The following is a 16,001-nucleotide window of genomic DNA, read 5'->3' on the forward strand; positions in this document are numbered from 1 at the left end:
GTCTATTTCACCCCAGTGCCCCTACTCAAGAATAATAACAGTTCTCCTAAATAATTGAAAAAGACATTGGAAATTTCCTGTCATTAGAAGTCTTTCCACTCAGTGGCATATCAACCAGAAACTTTTCTAGGATTTAGAAGATCATATTGTCAAAAATCTGAAAACCTGAGACTACTTGATAACACTCTGTTTATCTCCTCAGGTTAATAAGAAAAGGGTCATTTTAATTTGATGTTTAACATAAATTATGTTGAGTTCTCCAGGTGGGAACTTGAAATGTAAATTATTTCAGAACTTGAAATGTAAATTATTTCAGAACTAGCAGGCAAACACATAAGTCTTTGCATAAACCTTACTCTGTAAGACATGTATCATGGAGCAGGTATCCAGGTTATTTTAAGTAAAAATGTGTTATGAGCATATCTTCTCTTTTTGGACCTTACATTTTTGTTTGCTGGTTGTTCTTTTGGCTTTTTGCAGTATCCCTTATTCACTGGGATAGATTAGATAGAAAGTTAGTGGATGCATTTATATTGCTAAAAGACATGTTTATGAAGGGAAGATTTATTAAAAAGAAAAATCCAGAATAATCCTCTAGTTTATCAGCACGTTGTAGTCTGCATTAAACCCCAGGATGCATCATTTTCCTTGGAGGGGTTTTGCTAAAGGCTTGATGTGACTCAGTTTAAACATCTCACAGAGCATCCAGCTTTTCTCCTCTCTCACACACTTTCTCAGGTGACATCAGCGTGTGAATGCAAAACCCAAAACCACTGTGAGCTTGTGAGCACCAAGCTGCCAGCCAAGCACAGCAAAGAGCAAACAGACCAGGCATGGCACTTGGAGCAGGGTTTAAAAATACTGGCTAACAGTTCAGGGAGAATTGGTGGAAATTGAATAAGCAAAAAAAAAAGAACTGTGTGTCTTTACCACAGGTTTTTGAATAAAAATGAAATATGACAGGTCCAAATGCAAACCATATGAAAGGAGCACTCTATCTACCATGCAGTTCTCCACCAGAGATTCATGCTAATTCAATAACAATACCTTGCTTCCTTCTCACCAGCCAGCACCAAACAGCTCCATCCATCTGGAAGCTATTTGCCAGACCTTGATAAATTGCCCTAAATCTGCCCTCTCAGCATTTGTTTTTTCTTGTTTGATGTAGATTTTAAAAAAATCCTCTGTGGAAGAGTGCATCAATAAAGTGAAAAACCCACCCTTTTTCCAAATTTAAGCCGACGGCTTCGTAATGTCCCCTGCGAAGGGGCAGGCATTACAAGCAGCTTTCTGGGTTCCTGTGCTCATGCCAGCCTTCAGAAAAACACAGGGCAGAAAATCACCTACGTTGCCAGCTGCCAGAGTGGTGCCTGATGGATCAGGACATTCTCCCAGTTAACTGCATTCTCCAGAGCTTGTGGTCTGGTTTTCGCTGTCACACTGGTAACGGTTCCATCTCTTAGTTTTCATGCTCACAGAGATGTTTTTGCTATTGAATGTATCCTTTGTGGGGCTTTTAGCAATTTCAGTGCTGCCCTTGATGGTTTGGGTAAACTCAAAAGTGAGATAAGTCATGGACCACCTCATCTGCGAGGCCATAGGCCCCAGGGGTGTTTGATGAGGACAGAATCAGAGATTGCTCACTCAGGAACGGGCAAGGCTGAGCTGATAATGATCTTTGCTGCTGCTCTTTCCTTAAAATGGGTGATGAATATGCTTGTTGAAGATAAACCACGGCTGACACAGTGCTGTTGTGGCTGTATTTTTGGGAGGAAGCCCCAAGGAGTGGGCTATGGCACTTCCAGCATCTGGCAGCTCAGAGCAGGAGCAGGAGCTCCAGGGTACCACCAGTGCTGGCAGGAGTTGGCTCTCCATGTTATAAAACTCATGTTTTCATATTAAACACAGGCATAGTCATTCTCCAGTGGGTTGGTTTTTGGTTTTTTTTTTTTTTTTCTCTTCTCCATAACATTATTTGAATGATGATTTAAATAATATGTGTGGTTTAGATTGTAAAATTTGATTGTAAGTAGAGAGATGGAGCTTTCTCCTGCTGGAAATGCTACTGGCCACCTGCAAAAAGCAGTGAGTGTGAGTGCAGCTGGGAAATAGATAATGGGAACCACCAGTTCATTGATTCTGTAGAGTGTGTGGCTTGTAAGTATTCCCACTGATATTGCAAAACTGAGTCCATGGGTGTTGGAATTCAAGAGATTAATCAAACTTGCAATCAATAAGCCATTGGAAAAAACTTCATTTGAATAACTATACCAAAAACTAAGGTGAGTGAAAACAACACTCTGTGTATTTTGTCATTGCTTTATTCTGAAAATGCCCTTTTGGAGTTTTTTGTCTGATTTTTGTCTTTTATACTTTATTTTTCTTAAAATTGAGGTAGCAACAAATAAAGAATAATTTGCTTTCTTTCAAATAGAATTACTTGTAGAACTGGGGAAATAGTCTAAAATACATTTTTGTTTTGTGTGAAATGAAAGAACATTGCCAACCCAGAACAAGAAGTGCAGTGCCTGCCTAGGAATGTCCACAGCCTCTCTGATTGCTCAGGTAAAGGAGCCAGAGCTGCTGGGATGCAGATGTTTGTCACCTCTGGGTTCTGCTGTTACTGAAAGGTGTCTGAAATGGAAAGTGAAGATAGGTAAAATTGGCACAGCTCACATCCCACACTCCAGGCACCAGATGCTGATGCATGTCTGTGGCTCTAAATTTTATCCAAATCTGTTCACCTCCCTGTTGAGTTCAGCCAGTGTCCTGACTTCTCTTGCAGACCTGCGGTGTCTTGAGGGTTCAAGCAATTTCACCAATCATCCAGAATGACAGATACAATTGGAAAAATCCTGGGTAAAGCTCATGGGCTTTGGAGAGACAGCATCCTTTGCAGCCAGACTCTTGTGGTGGGAGGCATTACAGTGAAGCCAGAATGATATTTAGTGAGGAAGTTGGCTCCAAATTTCTGCTAGGAATTTGGCTCTTCCCCCTCCCCACCCCCCATGCCTGGTTTTTGTCGCTGGAAACAAGTTCAGAAGTGGAGGGTCCCAGAGCAGCATGTCTCTGGGAAATGGGGGATTCACACATATCCCATATTGTGCACTGATGAAAATTCTGTGCCAGCACTTGAGGGGGTCAGTGCAGCTGAGCAGGAGCTGTGGTGCTGAGCACGAGGCTGGCAGGAGCTTTTCTCAGCACTGTCCCCGTGCCACAGGTCCTACCCTGGCTGTACCCCTGGCTCATGGGGTGCACTGGCCCTGCCTGTGCTTGGAGCAGGGGAAGTTTGCTGTTTATTTATTTAAATAAATTTGCACTTTTATTAATTTAAATAAATTTGCACTTCACCACAGCGAGGTTCTGCAGCCTTACACAATCCGTGAGAGCCCTGCAGTAGGGGCAGCTGGGGAGGATTCAGCACAGAGCTCAGCGTGGGTGTGGTGGTGTTTGTTCACCTGCAGCTACCTGGGGCCAGACAGAGACAATTCCAACAGGGCAGTTTCTCAGTGATGCTGACTCGGGTGGGGTTGAGTGGATGTAACCCAGTGTAGAGTTTGGCTTTTGCTGTGTGAGAGTCCATGCCTGGTTTGTCAGGCTGATCCCGTGTGCAGATGTAGCTCTGTGCTTTTGTTTCTTTGGCTCTATTAACACACACGTGGGTCCCCATTACTGTGGGGAACTTAGGACTCCTGAACAACTGACTAATAGGATTAAGCAGAAGCTGTTTATTGTTTATATTACACACATATTTATAGATTCTACAGACTACTAAGTACACACTTCTTGTTTGGTGCCTTTGTCTTGTTCACTGTTTTTTCTGCCTGCATTTCTCAGAGTATGTGATTGGTTACAGTCCAGGTGTGTCACAGCCCTCTGTTATCCATCTCTTGTGGTCTTGGTTTTCGGTTTCTCAGCCTCTTCTTTCTTAATTCAGCACAATTTATGTTTCAACAGCCTCGACAAGTTCTTGGGGCTTTGATAACAAACTCCGAGGCAGGCTGGCTGGTGCACACTGTGGCCTAACCCTTGCAAATACATTGCAACACCCCATGTGCATCCTTCAGCACACAAATAAATCCCCAAGCTGGAACTGCAAAGGGAGAAGAAATTGGAAGGGACTCTAAGCAGCCTGCCCTCATCCACAGGAGCCAGGAGAACAAACTCCTCTCTCTGCCTCCATGGGTTGCTCTGCCCTGGCCTCTCTTCTCTCCCAGTGTCAGGGTCGGGGGACAGGCACTGGAATGTCAGCTCAGTGCCAAGATTTTGTGTAGAAGAAATCAGTGCAGCAAAATGCTGTTTGTGTGAGGTGGTTCTGCCTTGAACTTTCATTCTAATAAATTTTCCTGGAGTGTGTGTTCATGTGATCTGGGGTGTTTTATTTTTGTTTGATTGTTTTAACCATACTGAAAATGCCTATTAATGAATGTCGAAGAAGCATTTTCCACTCATAGTAAAATACAAGAGAAAGCCTTTAGGGATGAGAGGTAATGGGTGGCCACATAAAATGAGCAGATCTGTATTTATATGTGGATTTTTAGGGCAAACACCATTATAAGAAGTAAGTGGTTATAATTTCATATAAAGCTCCTAGGGCAGAAAAAAAATGCAGAAATCACAATATTTTCTTCCACGTGCTTATTCTGTAAAATTTATCATGCAGCAGTCAGACTTGTGTTACCTGCTTTTTTCCCTTTCTGTTGTAGTAGGTGTAAAGAAAACGGAGATTTACATGTAGAAGAGCATAAAATGAAAGGCTTAGGGAGGGATTACTGCCCCAGTTGCTGGCTGAAGGCATCGAGGCAGGAACACACCCACCACAGGCCCTGTAAAAACCCACTCATGTAGTGTGGCAGGCCCTAATGAGGGCTCCTAACAATAAAGCCAGCTCTGAAGAAGTATTCTGATTTTTGTGGAGCCAACAAGAAAGCAGATGTTGAGCAGCTTCAGGCATTGCCTGTGTTTGTGCAGTGCTGCATCAGAAGGAGCTGAGCAGTTCAGGGATGGGGAGCTGCACCCACGGGTGGGCACTGACACATTCATTCTCTTGTCAGCGTGGATTATTCCCCCTCACTGTGGTTTTACTACTGTTTTCCTGGTCTAGTTCTAAGTGAGTGACCAGACTTCCAATCTTTCTTTTGCCAGTGTAAAGGAGAAGTTTTTATTGGCATTTAGTCTGAATTTTAGGCTCTTGCTCTTATGCTTGCCTGGTCCTGTTACACTAAATAAAATTTTTTTCTTCCTCTGTGGTTTTTCTGCCTTTCAGGTGATTGCTGGTTCCTATAATTCTGCTTAATCAAGTTCTGTTTAACCAGATCTTAATTTTCTGCATCCCACCATTTCTGCATGATTGAACCAGTTGACGTAGTTGGCCACAGCTGAAAATCCTTATTGTAAATTTCCTTGTGATTTTCTGTCATCTGTTATCCTTGAGGCTTTCTTGGCACTGAGTGTGCTCGATGAAATGGCTTTTGGGTTTCTTTTGTTGTCCAAGAACATGAACAGAGATTGTCCTGGGAGGTTGATTGCCTTATTTTCTCCTTTCCTTTGGAGATGATGGAATTGATGAAGTTGCTATAAGCAGGCTAAGATGAAAAGAAGAGTAAAGCCCCTCCTGTTAATAGAAATTATCTAATGCCAGACTCGTTTGGGAATTAGATTGGGATTAGATTAGTGTCCAGGGTAAGTGCACAAGCACTGCAGGTAAGGTTGTCCCAAAACTCTCTGACCCCCATGGTCCCTGAGGTCCCCTTCTCATACTTCTGAGAACCTCTGAAATAAATATTGTACTCTTGCTTCACATAGTGGGCATGTTTCACTTGTTTAGTAATCTGAAAAATTCACGTGCATGTTTGATTCTGTCGCTGCTGCCTGCCTGGGTTACCTGCCAGTTCAGCCCACTGTTAGATTCATTTCACAGAGGATTGCTGGTGTCTCTGAGCTGGGAAACCTTGCAGGGGAAGCTTTGCAGATCTTCCACAAGCAAAACAGATTACACTGATATTTCTGCTGAAATAGTATGTATTTCACTGTGAGACCTTCTATCAGCAGAGAGATGTTGCAAACCAAATGCCTGCATCCCTAACAAACAGGGATGTGCCAGCAGAAGGCTCTTCCAAGGGACTGGGACTCTTCCAGCATCCTTAGCTCTATTTATTTCAGAAACCCAGTGAGCTTTCTGGAGAGGTTTTTTAATCACATAATCTCTGCCTCATGTTAGGCTTCATTGGGTTTCTGTTTGTAATGTGTGCTCCTCTCCAGGCAGGCTGTTCAGTGGCTTAAGTATTAGCATTGTTAATTTAAAATACAACAATTATATTTTATTTCTATTTCTTAAATCATATTGATAGTATTTTCGTTATCTATACAAATGTCCAGTCTTTATAACTTTCTCTACAGAGTTCACATTGAAAAAGAGGCACTGACTTTGGATAGCCTGAAAGGGAAAGTTTTATTGTCACTGCAAAATGTACTTTAAAATAAATAGGCACTTAAGTATTTTGAAGGTACTAAAAACACTGTTCTCATTCATGAATACTGGTTCAATTAGAGACTACATAGGAAATACTCAGTGCTGGATTTACATCAAATATATTGGGTTGTATTTTATGTATAGAGTCAACCCTCAGCAAAATTAACTATTTTCAGTGTCCCTAATTTTCTTCTGCGCCTCCCAAAATGTCCACACAATGGTATGGATCAATCAGTTGTAACCTTGGAAGCTCTAGAGCACCTGTCCCATCCAGTCTGGCACCTCTGGACTCATTTCAGACATGTGCTGTGTGAATTGACTCGTGATGGATTAATGACATATCTCCTGTCATTGATTAAAAGCTTAAAAGACCATTGAAACCCAAAGTGCATATGTAAGGAGAGGCTTGGAAGGGCAATCAGGATTTGCATGGTAATTAATATAATTACAAAATAAACCTCAAATGTCCACAGAGAATTAAATTCCATACTCACAGGAAAAGAACCAGAGTTTTTAAAAAATAATATGATGAATCCTTGCACTTTGACTTTGACAGGCATATTCTTGATTACTAGCTGGAGAGGTAATGGAAGGTGTATGATACCCTGGAGGGTCATAAATCTTTCTGATTGAAATAAAATGAGGCTTAAGAGAGCAGAGTTTGCCTAATTTGCTATAAATTGACAATTGTGATTTATTAACAAGGACAAGGAAGTCACTAAGAAGTGCTGCTGCCATGGCCAATTATTGTTTAATCAGATGCCATATGAAGCTAGACTGCCATAGGACGTAACTATACAGTGCTGAAGATGGTGGCTTTTAAATATTGTCTGTATTTTTACTTCTGATAGTAACACTAAGAAAGTTTGCAGAGGGTGCTAAATCAGCTGAGTGATGGGAGGGGCAGCACAACAACAATATCAGGGTTTCTTCTTTTCATAACCTGCTTTCGGAGCCATTTAGCAAATAGTATTTCTCATGTTAATGAGTAGTAGGCAACTCTGTTGTAGTATGGATGTGTCAGTGTAAGTACATCTGTACAAACAGAGAGGCTGAACTGAAAAAATAATTCAGATTGTTCTAGGTAAATTCGGATTTGTATTAAAAAACTTTTATTCCAAACTAGAGGTGGATGAAATAAATTGATTTTTCCTGCTACATTAATTGGCTTCTAAACAGCAGTCCTCAGAAGGCACAGTTTTATTACCCCATTGGGATGGGTGACTGAAGAGAAAGAATTAATCCATCCCCAGTGCGAGTGGCGATTCATCCCTGAGGTGTGGGTCTCTGTAGCATGGTCTGTGTTCAGGAGGAGTCACGAGATTTTTGTGAACAACAGATGATCAAAATCTCTCAACTTCCACCTGGCAATCTGAAAGCAGTCAGATCCAAAATTGCTGTGATATTTTCCGTGCCTTGCCAAATAATTTGTATATATGCCTGAGCAGATGGATCTAAGGTATTCCCTGCCAGCTCTTCTGGTTGTTTGACCTTGCCAATGAGCATCAGATGCATCTTTTCCAGACTGAGGCTTAGCCACTATGTCCATGGCCAGAAAGAGCATAAACAAGGAAAGCAGTATCACCTAGATCTGCTGAAGAGCTTCACGCTGCTGTGTGTGGATAGCAGGGTGTCAGCTGTCTGCATGTATCTGAGGATCAGTGCCAGCAGGAAATCAGTTTCAAATGGCCTCACTGGTAAAAGAACACTCCCTCCCAATGCTGTACTGCTTAGCCCTTCCTTTAAAAGAATTTAAGTTAATTTTATATTTTGAAGTTAGTTCCATTCTTCACACAGTTTACAACCTCTCTAATTATTTGGTAACATTCTCTTCCCAAAGCTGTGTTTGCAGGGATCCATCACGTCCCTCATGCTGCAGTTAGCACCAGATGCCCTGCTTGCTTCCATAACTGCTGTCAGACTTGCAGTACATGTAAAACTTCTTTTTATGATCCCATTATAGAAAATACTGGGTTTCCCTGCCTCTGAAATATACAACCATGAATAGAACTTGAGAGAATTTTTCCTTCCTACAAGTTACCAAACTTGTAACATAGCGTGTTGGCTGTGAGGCTGAATTTATGGTATCGTGTTTCCTCGGTCAATTATGCAAAATTCTTCTTGTTTCTCCTTTGTATTTATGGCTGCTAAATGTGTTTATTACAGGGAAAACTGCTGAATGCCTCATTCTTTTTTCCCAGCTTAGTTTCCTAGTGGAATTGAAGTTTGTGATAAAACTTTATTCATGAGACATCTCCTTCCCTTCATGCCCTGGAAAATTTCGATTTACCTTTCAGTTTTGACTATTTTTGGCAGAGGGATAAAGGTTTCAAGTGGTGAAAGAAGTGACTGGTAAAAAAATGCCATTAGGTCAAAATTAGCATCAGTTTATACCTTATTGGATAGCTGCATGGCACAGCTTTGATCAAAGTTCTCACTTTACTAAGCATGAAAGAAGTAAAACTAAAAGGAAAAAGCTGCATTCAGAAGTTCAGACTGAATTCTCTTTCTGTGCTGAGTGTCTGTGTCTTCTACTGCTTCTGGATTCTTCCCCCTCTCCTTACCTCTTGTCCCATCACATCTCATTTTTTTATATGAAGCATTAGGAAATCACTGTTGCACACCACATTTAACCCTTCCCTCTGCTGCTGGATCCTGCAGGCCTGAATTTAAGGGCAGGTCCCACTGGCACATCCAGGTGTAGCAACACTTCAAGTGTGTGCATCAACCTAGATCAGAATAATTGAGAAAAGTGATAAAATCCCTGCCACACTCTGTGGGAGCAGAGCACAGCTCAACAAAGTGGCAGGAAGTGTCCATTTATTCTCCATTTCCCAGGATTAGGAGGCCAAAATGTTAAAGCTGGCAGATACTTGTAGGCTGGAATAACATTCCTGGGTATACTCAGGGAACACAGTGTTCTTCTCAGTTATCTTCCCTTGCATTTTCCTTCCAGCCTGTCATGAAGTGGAAGATTTAGTAAGCCTTTTCCCTTAATGTAATGGTTTCTTATTAACTTCTGACCAGGAAACCCATAAGACAAGTGTTTAAATGTTTGTGAGGCTGACAGTTGGATGTGGATGCATTACTCCCACAATTAGGAATGTAAAGGACAGAGTGTGCAATACAGTGTCTTTGTAGATGCAATTTTGTCTGTTTTCCCTAAAAGCTTTAGCTGTATTTAGACCTTGATAATTAAGTTGTTTATGAAAATTTCCTGGTTCTTAATTTAAAGTCTCTATCAACTATATTTGTCTTCATTTAGTATTTTTTACTAAACACATGAATGCCACCATCTGTTCTCCACATATACCATCTAACTAAAATTCATTATGAGCACACTGTATGTTGTTAACAAGTCGAATAAACTTTGGTATTTCTGTTGTAGAGCTTATTTTTCCAGCATGCTGTGAAACACTGTAGTCATTGAACAGGGCTGTAATTAGCTGCAAAGAGGTCTCCCTAGTCACAAACCAGTGAGGCTGGTTAGATTCCTGCCTGTCTGCAGGTGTCTCCCTTGCTGCCTGGGTCGTGTTTCTCCTGCAGGCAGCAGTGATGGTTTTATACACCAGAAGAATTCCACCTTCTGCCTGTGGTGAGTTCTGTGCTGCCACCCCTTATCAGTGCCTACTGCTGTTAAAAACAGGAGAAGGATCACATTGGGATAGACAGAGTTCAAACCTCTGCCACGTGGGTATGAATGAAACTCTGGGTCTGCACAGACAATACTGATTCTTGAAAATTAATTGAAAAAAAATATTGCAGTGGGCGAAACAGTGTCAAGGTAAATGAGCACTTTCTTTACTGTACTATCCCTTGTTCTTCCTGCTGAGGGGTTTTATTAGGTTTTGCTACTTGTTATTGGGTGTTTTATTGATCATGATATAATGTTCCCAGTATTGGATCCTTGTAAAAGCTGGAATTTGGCACAGCAGTGCTGAGGAACAGCTTGTAGATACTGTAATGCCCACTACAGGTAATTTCAAACAAAAAAAAATATTCTTTCTAGGTATGGTGACTAGTTCTGTTCTCTCACTGAAACAGGGAGCTGGAGCAGCCCAGATTAAGTCTGGACCAGCTGAGATACTTCAGCTTTAAAAGGATAACTGGAGTCTGATATACATCTTTTAATAATTTGCAGAAATTTCCTGTTTCAATGCCTAAACCTTTCCACTCCTACAGAAAATTATAGAAAAAATATAAGTGTTTTGGATCTGATGCCTTCCTATCAGACTAGACAAAAATTTATTGTATCCCAAAAAAGCTCTAGAAGTAAAATATTGCACACAGAGGGACCTTCATCCTCTTTCTGTGAATTGCTGAGACAGTCCTATCTTCTTGCCTGTCCTTGAAACAAGTCTGCACCTCTATTTCTGCTTCAGACCTCATTAAAAGACTCTTTAGTCTTGAAGCAAATAGACAATATTCTCCTTTGTAACAATAGTTATTTCCAGGCAGTGTAACTCAAGGAGTATTTCCCAACTCACAGATAAATTAATTTTAGTGATGCTTGACAGCAATTCCATTTTTCCAGTAAGAAGTCTTCCAGTAAATTGAGACTGGAGAATTGCGTTATTCATTTGAAAGATGTTTCTAGAATGTCTTTAGGCTCTTCTGGGTAGTGACAGTCTCATACAGAAATAAAATGGCCTTGCTTTGCTGTAGATTTATTAGTACCACTATTTTCTGCAGCTTCTCTCCTCTCAGAGTTCCTTGTTTTCCAAAGTCTTCCTTGTTAGAGAAGTTGTACTTGTTTTGTGGGCTCTCAATGTGCTATTGATAAAGTCAGCTCTGAGAAGATAATCCTCAGAGAAGGATTAAATGTTGTTTGCTCATTTATTACAATGAGTAAACTGAGTCAGAGAGACTCTAATTTTCTTAAAGGCATATAGCAACTCATTGTTGCAATTGTCTGGTTCAGCAGTACATTCTAATGGGTTTCCATGCTGCCTGAGGCCCAAGAAGCCAATAATTAAGCCATGTTCAGTACAGAAATGAGAGCAGAATTTGTCATGCGAAACTTCATGTGCCAGTGCAAGAGACTGAAAGGGCCTCGCTCTCATTTTAACATTTATCTTTATTAAATTTTTACAAGAACATTCAAATTAATCTGAGTAATTATAGTGGAAGTGATGGGCCTGTTTTACATGGTGTTCAACTGTGACAAAAACCTTCAGAAAAACAGATGCTTTGCTGCTTGCTCCGCTTGGCTGCAAAGGGTTTCATATTTTAATGATGCAGGGGTGAAGAATTTGTATTAAATAGAAGTAGCTGATGTTAGTGAAGTATCTATATAACAATCAAAAAAGTATAAAAACCAACAGCTTCCAGCTTCACTACAAGAAGGTGGTGAACACCCAGGATTCAGGGCACAGATGGACGAGAGGTGGGCAGTGCTGGGGCAGGGTGGGAGCGGATCAGTGTCACCGTTCATGGTCCGCATCCGCACAGCGCTGCGGGCCACATGGTGCCAAAATAAAACCTGCATGAGCTTCCCTCGGCGCCCTCCCAATTCTTGCCTGAGACATTTGGGGACGGGATTTCAAATGGAGAAGGACAGGCTGCTTGGCACACGGAGCAGGGATGAGCAGAAAGCCTCTGTGCCAGGCCTTGGGTGAGCGCCGTGCGCGCTGCCGGCACTGCTGCGCTGGGGGATGAGCTCACAGCGAGGCACGGGTGGCCAGGGCTCTCTGTTGGCCTTTGGAAGTGTTTCTCTTCTGATACAGCCATGGAGAAGTCTGTCCCCCTTTCCTTGTATTTGCAGGAATTTTAAAATGCAAAGCTGCGTCTCCTCACTCTGGGGAATGCTGGAGACAGAGCCTCGAGAACTACAGCTTTGTTAACAAAGCTCCTCTGTGGTGTTGGGTGAAATTATAATATAAAAAGTATAATTTATGTATATATATACATATTACTGTATATAATGCCAACAGTATGAGGCTCAGTAAAGTCAAGCTAGAGCCTGTCCTTGGGTCACAACAACCCCTGCAGCTCCAGGCTGAGGCAGAGGGGCTGGAAAGCTGCCGGGCAAGAAAGAACCAGGAGGTGCTGATCTCCAGAGACTGAACATGACCCCACGTGCCCAGGTGGGCAAGAAGGCCAGTGGCACGTGGTTTATACCAGAAATAGATTGTCCCCCTGTGCTCAGCGCTGGTGAGGCCACACCTCGAGTGCTGTGTCCAGTTCTGGCCACCGTCACTGACATTGAGGGGCTGGAGTGTGTCCAGAGAAGGGAACGGAGCTGGGGAAGGGTCTGGACAGTCACAAGGAGTAGGTGAGGGATCTGGGAGCCCAGCCTGGAGAAAAGAAGGCTCAGGGGGGCCTTCTCACTCTCCACAAGTCCCTGACAGGAAGATGCAGCCAGGTGGGGGTCAGCTCTGCTCCCAGGCACACAAGGAAATGGCCTCAAGCTGTGCCAGGGAAGGTTCAGGCTGGATTATCAGGAAAAACTTCTTCACTGAAATGGTTGCTAGGCATTGGAATGAGCTGCCTAGGAAGGGGATAGAATGATGATCTCTGAAGGTGCTCAAGAAACAGCTGGGTGTGGCACCCAGTGGTGTCACAGTGGTGATCAGCCAAAGGTTGGGTTTGATCCTGTAGGTCTTTTCCAGCCTAGTGATTCTGTGATACTCAGTGTGCCTCACTTCTTCACAAGACTTCTCTGTTCTTCACATGATGGCCACATGTCCTGCCTGCTGCAAAGAGCTGAAGATTTCAGTGGTATTTGGAGGACTGACCCATAGGACACGTGAGGAAGAGCCAAGCACCAGGAGTGGACAGACCAGATCAACTGAACCCTTAACTAAACTTCACACTCATAAGCTGATTTGGGTTTTTTATGCCTCGGTTAGGCTTAAAAATGCACCAACTTCAAGATAAGCACTCTAGAGACAAATTAAGACAAAAAAAAACAGCTACCTGAACTGAATTATTGTATCTTCCAAGACATTTTTCTCCTCTTGTCTGAAGTAATCTACCAGCTTTCCAGCAGATAAGCTGGCAGAGGTCCACTGCTAGCAGGATCTTCAGCAGGAAGAGCAGAGTGATCTCTTGAATGTCTTGTGATTGCTCAGATCCTTTGAGTATTGGGGCTTTTGTGTGGCTTTACTCCACCCTACTATGTCAGTAACTGAAAAGCAAAACCAAGCTCTTCAATGTATTTGCCAGTTTTACAAAGATCATTTCCTTATCAGCAGAATATAATGAGCAGAGAAATATGCTTATGCCTTGAGGGTCAGTAAAAAGTCAGTACAGTGGAGGTTGCTCGAGCTGGTGAGGTTCAGTCAGAACTGAGGTATGTTCTAGGGCAATCTTAACGAATGGAACTGAGTCATTGATGGAATCTTGGTGTGTTCTGTGCAGAAATCCAAACTCAGCTCTCAGCACACAAAGGGCTCCGTGGGTTCTGACTCTGGTAACGAGCAGCATGTGCTGTTGCAGGGTTTAACTGAGTGCCTGGTAAATGCACTTGGTGAGTGCTGACTCCACGTGGGCTTGTGCTCACTGTGTGTGGCCTTCTGCTTACCTTTGGTCCTGAGTTGTTCTTTTCATTGTAACTAACATTAAAGTGTGTTAGAATGATGGTGAAACCAGCTGTTTCCTTAAAACACTCCAGTGAAAGTTCATTACAGTCTTGAACTTGAAGTGATATTGAGATACCCACCAGTCCTGCAGGACAAAGCAGTTGCCCTGCCAAATTCTCACTGAAGTCATGAATAAATGTGATCATCAGTAAAGAACATTAGGTGATGTCATGGGTCTGAAGACCACAGACCTCGTGTAAGTGGTGCCACAAGTAGAGTGAAGGAACAAGAGACACTGATTCAGATGTTCTAACATTGTTTCTTTTGAATTTTCCCAAATAGGGTCAAGACTGCAGTGTGCCCATTAATTCCTGCATTCAAAATCCATGTCAGAATGGAGGGACCTGCCACCTCACAGAGGCAAATAAAGATGGATTCAGGTAGTAGCACAAAGTTCATTTAAAATGAGATGATAAAATTTAATGTGTTTCTGCTTTGCATTAATGAACTGTAATGGCCACTTTATAGAAACTGCTGCATGTGGCATTTCTATTTGCCATACTAAAGTATTGCTTTGGTTTCATTGGTGTGACATATCGTTTCCTGTGAAAAAGGCCTCCTTTCCTCATAATGCAACATACATTTAAGAGCTTTTGAGTGGTCTCTATGTTCTGCATTGTGTTATCTGTATCCTAATTTTCCTTGGGGCATTTCAGTCTCACATCTAAGCTGTTTTTGTATTTCTAAAGTGAGCATCTGTTGCTTGACAGCCAGATCCAAAATGTTTTCATACTGAAGAATCTTGCGGACAAAAAGGCTTTAAAGAAACAATTAAAAAGCACGAGGAGATTGCCACATCTTAAGCATTGTGTCTGCAAGAGAATAACCTCTGCAGCTGGTTATTGTGGATTTCAGTTTGCCCATATAACAAAGATGTAGCATAGGTGGGGATACTCTGAGAGAGGTCCAGAAATTTTAATGAGATAGCTGAGAGATCTGCACTGCTGCAGGCACTACTTCACAGCTAAGAAGATACAAGTTTGAGGCTTTGGTCATTCATTATCATTCAAGCTGATTGAAAGTTTCTTTTTAAAAAAGAGCTGCTAGAATTTTCATAGGTTTGCTCCTCCATATTTATGCTGTTTCTTGCAAAAGAAGAAGCAGCAAACAGAAGAAATGCCCCAACACTTCTCTCTGTGCCCACCCTCAAGAATTCCCTGCTTCCAGAAGCAGATGCAGCACATCACAGGACACAGGATACTGGTGATGTTACAGTGGACAAGCACAGGTTGATGGGGATGAAGAGACACTGCCAGGCTCCGTAATGAACAGCAGCTGGAAGTTTTCCAGCATGGAGAACGGGAGCAGGCATGGCCCCAGTTCCAGGAGGGGCAGTTCAGGGCTCAGCTGGAGCACCTGTGGAGTCTCCTGAGCCAAGATGTGACAGCAGGGTCATGGTGGTGGGAGAAGAGGGGGAGGCTCAGCAGGTCACAGCATGTCCAAGTGGTCCTGTTGCTCAACTGACTCCATAGGTTCTGGTGAAACCACTTCTCTGATCTGATCTACCTCCTCTCGATTCAGATTTTAGCAGGCCCAGCAATTTTTGGAGTAAAAGTTCACATTCAGTTTCTGCTTGAGAGAATTAATGGTCTGGTGGTCTTCAGTTCACTTTCCTTTCTGGTCACTCACATGCATAGCTTTTTCCAGCTTGTGCCAATGTAAAACTGCACCACATTAGAATATCTGGAGTTTGTCACTCAGTACCCATTTTTCAAAAATATAGCTGATACTAAAAATGCAGTAGTAAAACATTTTATAATATCCATAATACTGGAATGAGAGCCTTCAACATATATTTGGATTGGGTTTTTCTTTAGCATTTTTGTCTTGTTCTGTGGTAGTAGATAAAGAGTTTTGAATGACCTGAATTAAGAGCTACTTCTGAATTTCTCTCATGAATGGAATGAATTTTACAATTTCAAAGGCTTTGCCTCAGTTCCAAATGA

At 42.2% G+C, this 16,001-nt stretch overlaps 1 protein-coding gene across 2 annotated transcripts in view; it reads left to right on the top strand.

The window, feature by feature from the left end:
• SLIT3 (slit guidance ligand 3) overlaps positions 1-16,001 on the top strand; it is a 471,188-nt gene that overhangs the window by 402,854 nt on the left and 52,333 nt on the right. For both annotated transcript variants that reach the window (XM_053991145.1, XM_053991146.1), the window contains exon 27: positions 14,338-14,435. In XM_053991145.1, the coding sequence (XP_053847120.1) occupies positions 14,338-14,435 (98 nt within the window). The remainder of the gene's footprint in view (positions 1-14,337; positions 14,436-16,001) is intronic.

Source organism: Vidua macroura, chromosome 15 (genome assembly GCF_024509145.1).
Source record: "Vidua macroura isolate BioBank_ID:100142 chromosome 15, ASM2450914v1, whole genome shotgun sequence".
NCBI classification, from domain to species: Eukaryota; Metazoa; Chordata; class Aves; order Passeriformes; family Viduidae; genus Vidua; species Vidua macroura.